The sequence below is a fragment of the Barbus barbus genome (assembly GCF_936440315.1).
Source record: "Barbus barbus genome assembly, chromosome: 3".
NCBI lineage: Eukaryota > Metazoa > Chordata > Actinopteri > Cypriniformes > Cyprinidae > Barbus > Barbus barbus.
In genome coordinates, this window is record NC_136731.1 from 25921857 (window position 1) to 25938388 (window position 16532).

The 16532-nt window shown below is 38.0% G+C and overlaps 1 protein-coding gene across 3 annotated transcripts in view; it reads left to right on the top strand.

Moving 5' to 3' along the window:
* The first annotated feature begins 4133 nt into the window (after positions 1–4133).
* LOC306853670 (epsin-2-like) overlaps positions 4134–16532 on the top strand; it is a 29508-nt gene continuing 17109 nt past the window's right edge. For 2 of the 3 annotated variants that reach the window (XM_079391246.1, XM_079391248.1), the window contains exons 1-2: positions 4134–4324; positions 8121–8919. In XM_079391246.1, the coding sequence (XP_079247372.1) occupies positions 8325–8919 (595 nt within the window). In that variant the 5' untranslated portion in view covers positions 4134–4324; positions 8121–8324. The remainder of the gene's footprint in view (positions 4325–8120; positions 8920–16532) is intronic. The other variant, XM_079391247.1, reaches the window with a different exon arrangement.

Genomic DNA, 16532 nt, shown 5'->3' on the forward strand with positions numbered 1-16532 from the left:
TTCTCTATTGATGGTGCTGTTTAGCCCTGAAATGCACATGGATGTCCCATTTTTGGCTAGATATTTCACAAGAAATGGTCTTTTCTTTTAATATTCCTCAGTGAAATTTATTTTTGCACATTTATGTTTTTAAAATGAAACCTCTAACTTTCATGTGTTTTCATTTTCCATGTGAACTATATCTTTAATATCATATCAATGAACATATTTACATTTAGTAAGAAAGTATATAGCAAGTTGTCAATCAGCAGATGCTTTCGCGAAGTGATTTACTATTAGATGAGGTACACACATTCTCTCTTACATCTACAGTGCCTTGCGAAAGTATTCATACCCTTTAATTTTTTTCACATTTAATGTTGCTGCCTCATGTTAAACTGCTTTAAATTACTTTTTTTCCACATCAATATACACTCCATACACTATAATGGTAAAGCAAAAAAGTTTTTTAACATATTTGCAAAGTTATTACAAATAAAATACTTAAATTATTCCATTGCATAAGTACTCATACCCTTATCTGGGACAATTGGAATTTAGCTCAGGAGCATTCATATTGCTTGTAGGGGTTACTAGACTTTGAGTGAAGGTAACCTGTGGCAAATTCAATTGAATGGGTATGATTTGGAAAGGCACACACGTCTTAATAAAAGGTCCAACAGCTGATAATGTGTATGAGAGCAAAAACCAAGCCCTGGGGTCAAAATATGAGCTTTGTAGAGCTCAGAAACAGGTTTGCATCAAGCCACACATCTGAGGAAGAGTTCAGAAAAAATTCTGCTTCATTGAAGGGTCGCAGAAGCATGTAGTCTCTGTTACCCTTAATGGAAGAAGTTTGAAACAACCAGGATTCTTCTTAGAGCTGGTCTCCTGGCCAAACTGAGCAATTGATGGAGAAGGGCTTTGGTTAGAGTGGTGATGAAGAACCTGATGGTCACTCTAGTTGAGCTCCATGATCATATGTGGAGATAGGAGAAATCTACAGAAGGACAAACATCACTGCAACACTCCACCGATCTGGGCTTTATGGCGGTGTTGCCAAATTCAATCCTCCTCAGACTGTGCAGAAGGTTTACCTTCCAACAGGACAGTGACCCTAAGCACACAGCAAGAGTGGCTTATACACAATGCTGCGAATGTCCTTGAGCCTGGGCTTGAACCAAATCAAATATTTCTGGAGAAACCTGAAAATGTGCATCTGCCCCCATCCAACCTGAAAGAGCATGAGAGGTGAAGAAGTGAGGAGAAGAATAGCAGATAATTGCCAAATGATGATGAGCAAAGCTTGTCGCATCAAACAAAAAAGACTTGAGGCTGTAAAAGTACTTCAGCTAAATATTTAGTTAAGGGTATTAATACTTATGCAATGTAATTATTTGAGTTTTTTATTTTTAATAAATTTACGAAGTTGTGACAATTCTGTTTTTGCTTTGTCAATATGGTGTATGGAGTGTAGATTGATGTGGAGGAAAAAGTAATTTAAAGCAGTTTAACATAAGGTAGCAACATCACAAAATGTGAAAAAAATGAAGGGGTTTGAATACATTCACAAGGCACTGTAAATTATCATTGCAATTCATTGACTAAACAATTAATTTATATATGCATCTGAATGTATTTCACATGTTCTAGGGTTGAGTAATTGCAGAATGGGAATATACAAAATACACTATTTTACTGTAAGATGTCACACTCGAGACATCATGATCAAATTCAAAGAGTCTGTCTTGGCATTGCCTATGCAAGAGGACTGTAATGGGACTCATTATGCACACAGGCAGTCATTATTGCTGTTTGAGCTGATGTTATGAACACTCCCCAAGGCAGAGAGGAGCTGTTTACAAATTCCCTTTCAGAACATTTGAAGTTTAGCCATAAAGAAAGAAAGTTGCTTCATGAATGATCACTTAAATGTAATAAACCTACTGTATGTGTACAGACATAAACTTCTAGTCAGGATGTCAACAGCACTCAACTCAATATTTTCCATGACTTAAACTGTTACTTCAACTTGGAAACATTTTGCACCACAAAAGACAATCTGTGAATGTCACCCAGATGTAGGACTGCACATGAGAAACTCATGGTGGTGTGAAGCTGCTGACAGAAAGTCAAGATGCTTATGTAAAAAGAAACATTTCATTGCATTGTAGCATTAATTTCACCACCTGTGTATGCATGTATGTATGTATGTATGTATGTACATATATATATATATATATATATATCTCCGGAAAAGCACACTCGACGATATGAACATTATATGGGGGACAGAAAAGGGCTTCCTGAGCATGAAACAAGGAAACCACAAACAGAGGGGTGTCTCGGTGACAGAGTTTGAAAAATATAGATGCAGTGCAACCATTTCATACTTGCTAGTATTGCTAATATGACCCTGTGGCCTATGATTAATAACCACGGCATTTACATTCTCGTTTACAAAGAAGTTATGCATGCTATTATTTGCCAAAAAAGAAAGAAAGAAAGAAAGAAAGAAAGAAAGAAAGAAAGAAAGAAAGAAAGAAAGAAAAAGACTGGGGATGAAACTTTGTCCTAAACAAATAGTTTAGGATAAAATAAAAAGCCAACAAGCCAACAAAACCTGTCATCATTTACTCTGCCTCATTGTTGTTTCAAACCTGCATTACATGCTTTTTGCTTCTTGGAAAATAAAATAAGATATATACAAATTACAATACAACCAAAACTGTTTGGTTATTAACATGCTTCACAATAATCATACAGGTTTAGAACAACATGAAGGGGAGTAAATGATGACAGAGTTTTCATTTTTGTGTGAATCATCCTTTAAAGATGACTAAATAATTTGTAGTCATTGCATCTCTTACAGAATAAGCCATGTCTTACATTTAGCCTATATTATGATCCACATTTAAAGGCTATCATAATACAAAAATCATGCTGAATTGTAAATCAGAGTTGTATTGCTCATTATTGTTCAAACCTTGTGGATAGTAATAGCCTAATAGATAATTTAAATTACACTGACTTCACAAAAGAAACAAGAGGAATGCCATTTTATGTCTAGAAGCCATGTGAAGGAAAATATGCAGATTGGGAAACATTTCTACATTGCAAAATGGAAACTACTGTTTTGCTTCACTGTGGGATGTCACATGCAGACTGCATGCAGAAATAAACGCAAGCATCATGAAAGGGACCACACTGCTTCAACACACTTCTCTTTTAAAGTCAAAGACAGGGTTTGAACTCTTTTAGAGGAGAACAACATTATTGTTTACCCCACATATTTGTAATTAATGAGACGACATACTAAGATTTTATAACCTGTTATTGTACACAGATTTAGAAGTTGCTTCACTTCACTTTCCCCAAAAAGGATTTATCATTACACGCGTCTATTTCAGTACCATGAGAAGGAAAATCTGCACCATGCTGCCTCTTACTGGTCAACTCGCGTCAATACTACTACATATAGTCTAGCCGACCATAAATCTAATGTATGCATCACATTTCACTAAAAAAATCTGCTTTCATGTGTTGAATTTTATTTCCAATAGTCAAGGGGTGGGTGGGGTGGATCCTAAGGGCTCGACGATGGAGGGGGCCCCCCAGGTGGAAACGACTGTTTCAGGAGTAAGACTGTTTAAATTATTTTATTGCTTATTTTTTATTATTGCTTTACCTTATTAACTATAATCGTTGTGTTTTGGTGGAAAATTAGGCTATTTTACATTTTTGTACAACAAAGGGGAATGTTATTGTACAATATTTTACTGTTGTTGCAATCGTCCACTCTGTAGCCTACATCTTCTTCTGAGACAGCTATTTTAAACACGATGAGAACGTGAAGTTTATTTCCTAGAAACATTCCACCTCGGGGTCACAGTCAGATGTCTCCAGTATAAGCCCACTTGGGGGCTACATTCCGCCGATTTGATCGGTTTCTGTACTTCAAGAGAGCACACTTATCTCACGATGACGGAAAGTGTGCACTCATTTTAGCAGAACACCGTTTAACGGGTGTCTTGGTTGACTTTCATGGCCATAAAGAGTCTCGCAGCGGTGATATTTGGGAAATAAAGAGTTTTAAGAATGAAGCCCAGTGAGTTTGGTCACACCCTTTGGCTTGTCTCGCCCCTCGGAGGAGGATGAATGTGCAGGCAGTCAGAGCGCCATGTTGAAGGCTGTGGGTGTCACACACACAAGCCCAGCACACTAACGCTCATGTGAACACACACCTCGACCGTGTCTTAGAAAATAAAGTTTCTATATCTCTCACACGAGTAGTTTGTACTTATGCCGGGTGTTACCCCCGGTCATCATCGGCACAGGAGGTTTGGTAAGTTACTGTTTTTGTTTTCTATTCGCTTCTCAGTGTGGCGATATCTCCACCGAGCACCACACACATTTCGGCTCGAGGTTTAACTAGTTTTGGTTGTTTTTGCTTAAACAATTTATTCAAAATGAAGGCTACGATAAAGCTCGGTTTCCTTTGCGGTCTGAGAGGAATTAGAGCGATATTTAATTAAATGAGCAAGTTAGTCGGAGCATAGCCACAGTTAGCTAGCCTACACGGCTAATACTTAAACTCACTTTATAGCTTTTAAAGAGCCGGTGTCCCTAAAAAAATAAAACCCCAAATCACCACAGGTTGGATGCGCTGAGTCTTACAACATGTTCAACAACATTATATAGTAATATAAATTAGTTTAGTTTTTAAAAAGTTCTCATAGTTAACGAAATTTTCGTCGTGGTTTCTGTAGCTTAATTAACTTAAACCTTAACCTTAGCTGGAAACTTACTAAAGTCGTTAATGTTGCTTCATACGTTTTAAAAATATACAAGAGCAGTTAAGCGCAGGTTTGTTTTGTGTTTTAATAGTTTGGTTATGGTGAAGTTAGCTCGATAACGTACTTTTATACATTTGTAACCGGCTTTGTTTGGTTAAACTGCTGTTAACAAGCCTCGTTGGGATGATTTGTGTTTGTGTAACTGATATATATATTTAAATATATAGTTGTAAACGCGGATTTTCTATTCACCTCTGTAATCTTGGTCCACGGTATATAAACCATAAGTGTGTTTCCTCTAGCTATAGTGTCTTATATAAATAATTTACCACGACTTAACTTTGGTTTATTCAATCCGGTCTTGAGATATTCACCACACTTTCTGCTCTGTTTACATTTGTGGTATTCTTAGATTAGTTTGTCTGTGAGATTACTGTGTAGTCACAAATCCGTTGCTTAAATTTTGGTAAAGAGATTTGTGGCTTGACGAGTTTTTGTCGACACTACAAAGACTGTGGACAGTATGGCTGGAACGGTTTATCCCCATATCTCTCTCAGTTCCTCCTCTCATCTCTTGCTGGACACACCCGTGATTGAGGGGAACCGTTGTCTGTTGTTTCTGAGATCAATTTCTGCAGCATATGCATCTTCATCTTTTAATGTTTTGCTTCCTGTAATTAGACAGAGTCTCTAGAGGACAGTACAGCAACATCATCTACCTTTATTTAGCCACCAAAGTGGAGTTTACCATTTGTCACGTCTTTTCTTACTGATTTGTTGCTAGAATATTGAATACATTAGATGTTGAGAGATTTCTGTAGTATTATGTATAGGAAGCAGTTGACTTGAAGTGGCAGGACTGGCTGGTTTACCTGTGAGGGGAAGCCCATTCGCACAAGCGCTGGCTTATATAACATCCACCTTTTTCAGTTCACCCTGCAGGCCTGACTTCTATGGAGTAATCCAAGATATGTGTGCATTTCCCCCCTAATTCTCCCTCTTAATTCTTGTAATGTTTTAGCTTGCAAAATCTTAACACCTGCTTTTTCTTCGCTGTTGGATTCGCTCTGCCACCACACACCTTTCCTAAGCGCTTCCACAATGGATCCTTAAAGACATGAGACATGCTGGTACTTGCCATGCTCGTCTTTTGTTTGGATCGAGTCATATCAGGGTAACCTGTCCTTCACAGCTGTGCAGAACTTGCTCTTGGTGCATGATTAGTATTCATTGCATGGGTGTCATGCGGCCGGTCATGGATCAGCATGGCCTGCGCATGTCAAATGTTGGAGGAATAGGTCAAAGCAGTTGCTGTGTGCAGCAAGGTCACTGTGATTCTTTTTGCTGTCAGTACTGAATGGCCTATGTGGTGTGGGCTGATTTTCGTTGTAGTGCCTGTAATTTGGATTAGGGATGTTTTTTGTTCTCGTGAAATAAAAAAAAGTCTTTCACTTCTAGGAAAATGGGTAAAAAATATTGAAGACCTTTTTTGTGCTGCTCATATTGTTTTTTAATCAGATGTGGTCTGGAATGAGAGTTCCCCTCCCCAGTTGTTGAGTAGGCAAATAGAGAATGATTACTCATTGATGTGACGCAATTAAAAATAAAGTATGTTGTGCCCAAACCACCTGTTTCAATACGAAATTCATCAACACAGGAAAGTAAATCGTGTCAGTCAAACCAGTTAATGGAGTCTTCAGTTTTTATATGGTAATATATTTTCACTATACTATAGAATTTGCGTTCCTTTTGCTGGTGATATTGAGCAGTTCTCCAAATAAGTAATTTTATTTTTGGGTGCACTAAATTCATGCAGTCTAAAGGGCCGTTCATATAGAACACATTTATATAACTTTTGAATTGCTTTCTTATGCAATCGTATTAGAACCATGCACATGAAACATAAAAAAATAAAAACAAAAACATGAGACATTGAAATAAGTTTAGTTTTTAAAACACGTTGTGAGACCTTACACTTTTTCCAATCAACTTTCCGCATCTTGTGTTTTACATTGTGAATATGCATTGTGCTTATTGCTGCTAATTATGCTAGCTAAAATTACTTGTTTGTTTTTTTAAACCTTGGTTTTGGCAAAGGTAAAATTAGTTGGTATACAAAATCTGCTCCATTCTCTTTGCTGTTAAGTTGAAAAATATTGTTTTCTGTATTCTGTAGCGATCTGGTGTTGATAAAACACTGCCAATTCCCCAAAATAAATTTATAGCAGCATTTCTATGTAGTGCAAGAGGACTGTTGTCAAAACCTTCTTTTATAGAAGCAGATCGGGTTCTTAAAGTGTCCTAGTATTACTTAAGCCAATTTCCTGGATAGGTTTCATGTCTTCTCGAAGTAGAAAACAGAGAGCCAGTGCTGCTCACAGGACTTGCTATGCTCGGTCTCTGGCGCTGCTTCAAGACCGATCACTGAGACTCCTTGATATTGGCAGGACATTGCCAGACCTGTTCTTTTAGTATGGAGGAGGCCATCCTTGCACAGACCCAGGCCTGTGTGCTGGCTTCCTGGGCCCCCGTCACAGTGAGAGCCACTGGAGCTTTGTTCCGGTAGTGATACAGTTGCCCCTCTCTTCCTCTGATGTGCTGGGCCTGAATTGGTCATTAAAGCAGCAGATGTTTCATTAGGCCATGGCTGTATTCATGTGTTGGGGGAGCGGCAGTGGGGGTTGCTCGTAAGGCAGCGCTCTACTGGCTCCTCCGCGGGAGAGCAGGAGTCACATTTCTTTAGCTTTTAATGAATTTATAGGATGGGTTGAGATGGTTTCTTGGCGATTGAAGCGTCATGGTGTGCTCAGGACAGGAAGCTTATATTTAGTATGACTCTGATGCAACATTTGTGCTGAGTTAAAGCATAGACTGATTTTACATTCCATACTGTAATGGAGAGCACGGTGTGGTGCAATTACTTTTGGGAAATAAGATATCTTTCCACATGAGTGTTGTGTTACTGTAAAAGATGAGTAATAGGAAGCACTTCACACACTAAGCCGCCCTTTACTCCACACGTACCTGGGTGGTATGATGCTTGGAAAGTAAGCAGCTGTGATCCATTTCTCTTTATCTGAGGTGTGGTATTAACTGAAGGAGATGCAAGTGTAGTTTGGTAATGGACCATTAAACTTCTGTATGCACGTTGTTCAATTTACCATGGTTATCAACATGATCACTTTCTTTTCATTTAATGTTTGTGGAAAGAAAAACTAACATAATTGCTTTTACTGTTTTTATGTGCACTAAATTTTATGCAGTCTAATTGTGCTTAGCAACTATTACTAGCTTCTGGTTTGAACCTTTTCCGTTTCTGTCTGACATTTTGGTTTTGTGTTTCAGGTAATGGAGGAATACATCGAGCTGGCTTACTTCTCTCTGTGGAAATGGTTTTAACAGGCACAGAGTAACACAGAGAAACTGTTCAAACGGAGAACGTGTGTTCGAACTATTACACAAAATACTTATTTTTTTGGTTGTTTTTTTAAGCAAAACTGATTTTTTTTTTATTTTGAATTCTCAAGGATTTTAACACTGCACGCCACCATGCCAAGCTCAACTATTCGGAGACAGATGAAAAATGTGGTAAATAACTATTCAGAGCCGGAGAAGAAGGTCAGGGAAGCGACTTCCAATGACCCGTGGGGTCCCTCCAGTTCTCTCATGTCAGAGATCGCCGACCTCACTTACAATGTGGTGGCCTTTTCGGAGATAATGAGCATGATTTGGAAGAGGCTGAATGACCACGGAAAGAACTGGCGGCATGTGTACAAGGCCCTGACGCTGCTGGACTACCTGATCAAAACGGGCTCTGAGCGAGTGGCCCTGCAGTGCAAAGAGAACATCTTTGCCATACAGACGCTCAAAGATTTCCAGTATATCGATCGGGACGGCAAAGACCAGGGCATCAACGTCAGAGAGAAATCGAAGCAGCTGGTCGTTCTACTGAAGGATGATGACCGTCTGAAGGGTGAACGCTCTCAGGCATTGAAGACTAAGGAGCGCATGGCACAGGTGACCACCAGTGTGGGCAGCAACAATCAGATCAGCTTCGGCCGTGGCTCCAGCCAACCCAACCTCTCCACCAGCTACTCGGAGGAGTATGGCAAGTCTGAGGGCTCACCTGCATCATATCATGGATGTAAGTATCTTTAGCTTGTTAACTTGCCAGGCATGAATTCTAAAAACATTTTTGGTGCTAACTGTGGGATAATATGGTTTTAAATGTGGAAAACTGAATTAAATATTTTGATCATCTCAAGCCAAATTAGATTAGCTGAAATATTTCATAAACAAACATGCAAGAGGCCAGTGTCATCTTGTTGAATCAAGTCCCTGTAGGACCCCAAAATGATGCCATTGGTTGATGGGTACTTTTGGTGCGATGAAGTCATGTAGGAAAGATCGTATTTACGTGTTGAACACAGTCATAATTAAGTGTGGAAAACTCATAAGTTTCTTTAAAGCCCCAGTTTCCAAGTTGGGGGTGTACCTGGTGTTGTACAAATATGACAGAATATGTAATTATTCCATTTACCACGCAATTAATTAATCAAATGCAAATATAAAAAAACAAAACACACCTAATGCACTTTCATTATTCCTCATTTTGTAGAAGAAGAGTTAATAATTTTTGCTGAAGTTTTGCACTCTGACCATAGTGGCTTCCAAACTTGTAAATACAAACTTTCCCTGGAGGACTTGAACGCACCATGTATCTAGTGCCAGATTAGGAGTCTTACGGGATCTAAATCCTGGAATACACTAGGGATGGGCATTCCAAGCAAAAATAATATTTGAAAATCACTGGGTATTATTTGAAAATCGCACCCCTCCCCCGCATGCATGCATAAAAACCCATAAACAGAGAGCGAGGGAGAGAGATGGGATTCACGCTTTCAATCTGTATGATAAGCGGTTTAATTCAGAGGATAGGCTACCTTAACTCAAGCCATATAATGATTGTAATGCGCTGAAACATTAATATAATAAATATAACCGAATGATGGCACTTATTAATATAACAGTCCATCATTTAGCATAAATCAACTGCTCATAAGGCTAGGATATTTCCGTTTCAAATAATTGAATCCCTAAAGGGAATAAATACGAGATGCAAGGAAAAAATACTTCAATATCTTCTGTTGCATTATATCGTTAGGTAATTATACTGTATATAAAGTGCGGACATCAGGGAGCCGTTATTAATATGCGGGGCATTGAAATCGCTTTTGAACACGCGCTTGTTTTTTACTTCCATTTTCAAGATTCGCAGTCATGTGTACGGAGCAGCACTCAGCAATACTTACTAGGGATGGGCATTTCAAGCAAAAGTAATATTCGAAAGTCGCTGGGAATTATTCGATGATTATTCGAAGATAGCACCCCTTCCCTGTATGCATGCAAGCACTTCACGTTATTGGGCTAGTGTTACACACCCATAAACCGAGAGAGAGAAACCATTCACGCTTTTATTCCATTAGCATAAAGCAACTGCTCATAAGGTATTAAACTGCTCAAAACATATCGTCACCATCGCATCAGCACCGAAAACATGGGGAATATTTAGACAAATATAATCGCACAACCTATTCGATATTCTATGTATAAATAGACTAATCGAATATTCGAAAATCGTGACCCATCCCTAGTACTTACCATACATTTTGTAAGATTAGATGTTTGTCAGTGGTGCTCAGGATCTGCAAATCATCTGTTTATGTGGTGAGTGAAGGTTCATGTACTGTAATGTAACAGGCTACTGCTAGCAAGCGGCTAACCATGTCCCTTTAGTGTCTGCGTAGAAAGCATTATTTGTTTTCCATGCCTTTCTGAATACAGATTCAGCCACACCTCTAACCCAGTCAGGGGTGTTTATGGTCCGCACAGAGCATCGTTCCAAGTTACTGTAACCGTTATATGCTACGCAAGGTTTTTTCATGCCACTCACCCTCTACTTACACGAACGCGTCACCACTGCAGCAGCACAGAAAACATGGGGAACGTTTTTAAGACAATAATCGCACAACCTATTCGATAATTAAATGAACTAAACGAATATTCAAAAATCGTGACCCATCCCTAGAATACACTACACGATTTTTGCCCCAATTTTCCACTGATTTACAGTCTGTTGAAGTCGATGCTAGTTGCTGACAGTCAGAGCCAGTCTGCAGATTAGAGTTGACAGATTCCACAGAAAATCGGGTAGTGTACGATGGTCACAGACTCTGATTTTTTTTAGCATCAGGCTTTCATTCCATCCAGTCGGAGGATATTAAATGTTTGATGTTTTCAGCCGATTTTAGAACACACATTTTCATTTGTCAATCGTCTCCTAGCAACATGGCAAACGTTTCTGCATTTCTTGTTGTGATTGGAACGACTTTAAAGTCTGGTAGTGTGTGATCTTCAGTCATTTAGTGTATGATGGCCAGTTTTCCTCTGTCAATATTTACCAAGTCGGTATGTGTATGATGCCTAGGGTTTTAAAAATCTGTTCAGATATTCCAGCCTTAAGATGTTTGTTCATCTTCGGAACACAAATTAAGATGTTTTTGATGAAATTCAAGAGCTTTCCGACCCTGCATAGACAGCAACGCAACAAACCATGTTCAAGGCCCAGAAACGTAGTAAGGACAGTGGTTCAACCATAATGTTATGAAGCTATGAGAATACTTTTTGTGTGTAACAATTTCCTCTCTTCCGTGTCAGTCTTCGATGCGCGTTCAAGACCGTACCACGACCCATGCGTGTGCATTCCTCTGCTTGTGAACAAGGTGCAGCGCATCCAGGTTATACATCAGAATGCCGGCTCCTGCGTTAGCAGCATCACATGATGACAGAATTTTCATTTTTGGGTGAACTACATCTTTAAGACTAGTTTAAGGGTTAGGTATTTATTTTGTGTGGAAGGTTAGCAGGTACATTCGCTGTAGCTCTTGAACCGAAGCTTTTTTAAATGTTACAGGCTACATTATTCTTGAGGACCATAATAAGCCCTTTACCGACAATAAAAGGTTGGTAGCCTGCTGATCTTTTCCCATTATCTCTGAAATGTTGCTGTTAATGCCAACAACTAAACCTGGCCTGGTGTGGTTGTAAAAGAGTCAACTTTGTTGAATTAATTTTGTGAAACTCTGCACACCTGGAGCTCAGACTGGATGGTGCAAATTCTTTACGCTGCAGACCAGGAAACTGCTTGTCTGCTGTTACCCTGCAGGAGACACATCTTCTCTTGTGCCTCCCTGCAGCACTCAGTAGCTGTAGGTCTGCTCTGGACAGCTGCGTGCCATTCACGCCCCACCCCTTTCCCTCAGCTCGTTACAGGAAGACAGAATTCCTGAACTCCCAGAGGTCTTTTGCTCTGCTCTGTGCTTCAGGGAAGAAGCTGCATATGTCTCTCTCCTTTTTTTTCTACTAACCCCTGCCTCTTTTTATACAGTATCTAAAAAAAAAAGAATTTGATAATACGCTCGAAAGAAGTCAGCCAAATTCTTTTAATCATCTTTGAAAGTACATTTTCTCTTCTCCTAGTGTCTTTTGTCATCAAATGCATTAACGTGTTGGATTAAGGAGAAGATGAAAAAAAGTGTATGGCGAGCTTCATTGCATGAAAGAGGGTGTAAACAGCTGAGTCATTAACAAAAAGAAAAAACAGTTTGAAGAAAAGCTGAATTGTTAACGGGTGTTTTGCATTCCTCTGCTAGTTTCCTGGTATTGTTTCTCCATAAAGTGTAAATGGGCTCTGTCACATGTAATTCACAGTTCATGAGACTGAAGAAAATTAAGATATGGTTGCTACATGATAAGATGTGGTTTTGTTGGTTTGTAAAATTAATTCAGAAGCTTTTGATTATAATGATTTTCTGGCATATAGCTTTCCTGTGGTTTGTCTTTCACTGATCATGTAAATTAAAGCAATAGTTCAACCAAAAATGAAAATGATCATTATTTACATACACTGATGTAGTTCCAAACCTATAAGACTTTCATTTGTCCTCGGAGCACAAATTAAGATAATATTTTCTCATTTTTGTTAATCCATTTGAATGTCCATGTAATCACTATTTTCAAAAAAGCACTAAAAAGACATTGTAAAAGTAATCTGTAAGGTCCACACATTTGGCCCAAAGAAGGTATCCAATGGTGGATGAAGGTTTCCTGCGTGTTTGGTCTTTTCAATGTGCAAAGTTCTTCAGTTTAAATGAAACTCTAATCTGACTCCATTTCATTATGACCTCGTATTTATCTTTAAATGCAAATTGATTGTTTGTCTGTTTCTAATTAGTATTCTTCTGATATTTGATTATTCTAGTTAACTCTTGACTTTATATTTACTCGTTCATTCGGTTGCTCATGTCTCTAACAAGGATGCAACGTAATCTACTAGAGTCAATAATTACAGAGTAAAACAGAATAAGGTCAAATGTAACAATTTATTATAGTCAGGTAAATACTGTATGTGTTATGTCAATTACATATCCAATGAGTTAACACCTTCTGTGACAAAAGGTAATTTGCATGAAAACCACTGGGAACTGACCCACCCTCTACAGTGTGCAAAATATCTCTGAACTCTTAGGATCTGTATTACCTTTTAGTTTACTTCTTATAAGAATGAGACCATTGTACCAGTCGCCCTGAGACAATTCAAATGATACCAAACATGACACTAAATAACACTTGCATTAATGCAGAACTTTACATTCTACTATTGACCATTCTGAGTGAGCTGGGTGAGGGGATGAAGAGGAACTGATGCATATTTCAGAGAGGCATTTTCCCGCATTTTCTCTCAGTGGGATGTGGAGACAGATGTCTGTATGTTAATGCACTGTGTGTGTGTTGTCCATCTCAGGAGTTCAAAGTGTCTGAGGTTCTGTAATTCTTACAATCCATATAAATAGAGCTGTTTAAACCAAGTCTTCTGAAGAGACTCTGCCACTTTATATGATCAGATTGAATGTACGCTTTTGTTTGTGTATAAACATCAACACACATACATAGATCTCATCAAATAAACATTAGTTCAAACGTGATGGCTATCCAGCCAAATCATAAAAATACATGCTAAAAATAATAGGCCCTTATCTATGTTATTACATGCGTTTGTTTTTACTCGACAACCAAAGAAAGAACATTTTGACTGTATTTTGGATTTTTTAGTTTTTTTTAAGCACAATATACAAATTTGCCACCAATTATTGTGTCTTTTGGAGTGATTCACAAAATCCGGCTTTGCGGTTTTACATAGCAATCTTTTAGGTATTCTTGAAATAACTCGCATGCTGTCAACAAGTGTATACCTTTCTAGTCGAGTGAATTGAAGTGTGACTGTACTGCTTATAAAGCAGCTGACGGAAAACCGCTAAAACCTTTTTAGTTTCTAAATTAGAAACCTCTTCATATGTAGTCATCCTCAGATGTCAAAACAAGCATTTTTCCCCTTGTGCACACCTTCTGTCATCGAATCAAAATTATGTCATTTTATGGTGTCCGGGACATTTTAAGCTTTTGCTTACACTGAAAACACCCCCATTATCAGTTTCATGCACATTAGAAAGCTCATTGTGTTGTAAACTGTGTTCACAGGTGCACATATCCAAGACAAAGTATTTAAAGCTGTATAACAGTGAAATGTCAAGCTGTTTACCATTTTTCTTAGATCCTTAATTTTGTTTTCAGAGTGAAAAACACCCTCTTAGTCAAAGGACAGCACATTAAACCAATAGCTCAGGAAAGATCTTGACCTTGTTTAAAGGAGATTCTGGATGTCTTTACGTCAGCCAACATAATGCAGCCAAACTCTGCGCATGCTTCCAAACTGCAAAAACATTTTGTTTGTTTTTAAATACTGTTTTGCTTAAATCAAATTATTAAAATTTTGAATTATTCTTTGAAAATATTTTTAGCCACATTTTGAAACGCCTTTCAGATACAACTGAATATTTCAGTAGTTAAACACTTAAAACCCTCTGATGGTTTACGGGGTCTTTTTGACCCCAAATGACTTTTGCTCAATTTTTAAAAAATGTTCCCTTTGTCCAAATGATATGAAACCTTCTACGGCTCTCAACACTTTCTAGATCTACAAAAAAATAAATAAATTGGAATGATATCTGTTTTTATGTTAGCGGGACAAAATTTGTGACACTTGTGGCTTTCGGGGTCTCTGGAGACCCCGCAATCAAAATAGACAAAATTCATCATCAAAATCAGAAACAACGCAGAACACATTGACAGAAATGGCACAAATAAATTGGCACACTTCCACCAATGCAAAAAACATCCACAATGCTAAATTATATTGCTCACAACACATACACACACACACACACACACACACATAGAGGAAAACATTTTTGAGACTATAAAAACTGTTCTCTTATCATTTGTAAAATAAAATAATCCAAAATGCAGTACCACCACAAAAATAAATTGGTGACACTGACACATTGAAAATGTGCACACACACACACACATTTGTAAGGCTATAATTTGTCAAATAAAATCATCCAAAATGCAGAACCAACACAAATATAAAGTGGTGACACTGACACCGACAATGTGTACTCACACACTCTCTCTCACACACACACACACACTTATTGTTCCTCGTTGTTTGATTTCTTTTACTAAATTTTATCTTTTTACTGCTTTATTTGCTCACTTGTTATTGCTGTTCAGTTCATGTGTTCATATGTAATATAACTGTTCATTTCTGTTCATTTTTGTTCTGTTACAGTTAGTAACTGAAATGTTGATTTAAAATTGTAGAATTATATTAAAAATAGATAAGATTTTATCATTTATTTCAATTAAGACTCTAACATTTCTCTTTGTAACATTTTGTTCAGGTTTCATTCTAATAATAATGTAACATTATTGAAAAACTGGGGTTTTTTCAGTAATTGTGATTTTATAATATTTAGGTATGAATCCAACTGAATCCAACTTGTGAAAAGATATCTTTCAGGTCTCTCAAATAGCAAATATCATATAGTGGAGCTCTATGGCCATCTAGTGGTTAAAGTGATATTTTTTTATTTTAAAACTGCAAAAAAATGGGTATAAATGTTACATTAAATCATTTTTATTTATTGAGACAGTCTGTTCACTTACTGTCTGGTTGCATACAAATGTGGAAGGCACTTTTTCATCTAGCTGACTCCAATCAGATTGGTTGCTTTGCATGTCAGTCAGTCTCTTACTGTCTGTTATTGGCCAAAATAAGGTAAAAAAAAAAAAGTAAAGTAGACAACTCTCTATGCCAATAATCAAAAATCTGTCTCAGTGACTATGAATGAAAAACCAACCTTGCTATTTCAATTATGATTCTGAGAAATTGACTTAAATTGTGATTCTGAGAAATTGACTTTGAACCATGCAGTTGGCATATGAGTCATATTTCCATTTTAGCCCATTAAGGGTGGCGTGGTGCAGACTGGAAGCACTTGTGATGTCATCTGTGATCTCACCGAAGCTACACGCCCACGCTACCTCATTTCCCCTGTTCGGCTCTACTGCTTTTCCCACAGACTCAAGCCCTTTGGTCGTAATTTCTAGTCCCTCGGGGTTTAGAAACCGGGACGCTTGTTTCAAAAGGCACTGAGATTCTCCAGGTCCAGTGTCATTACTGAAGTGATGCATCAAGACTAGGCCTAATGGTTGTCAGAGATCTTATGGATTACAGACGAGCAGTCTATTGATTGATGCTGCTTACAACAAAAATACCTAGAGTAGACTAATGAT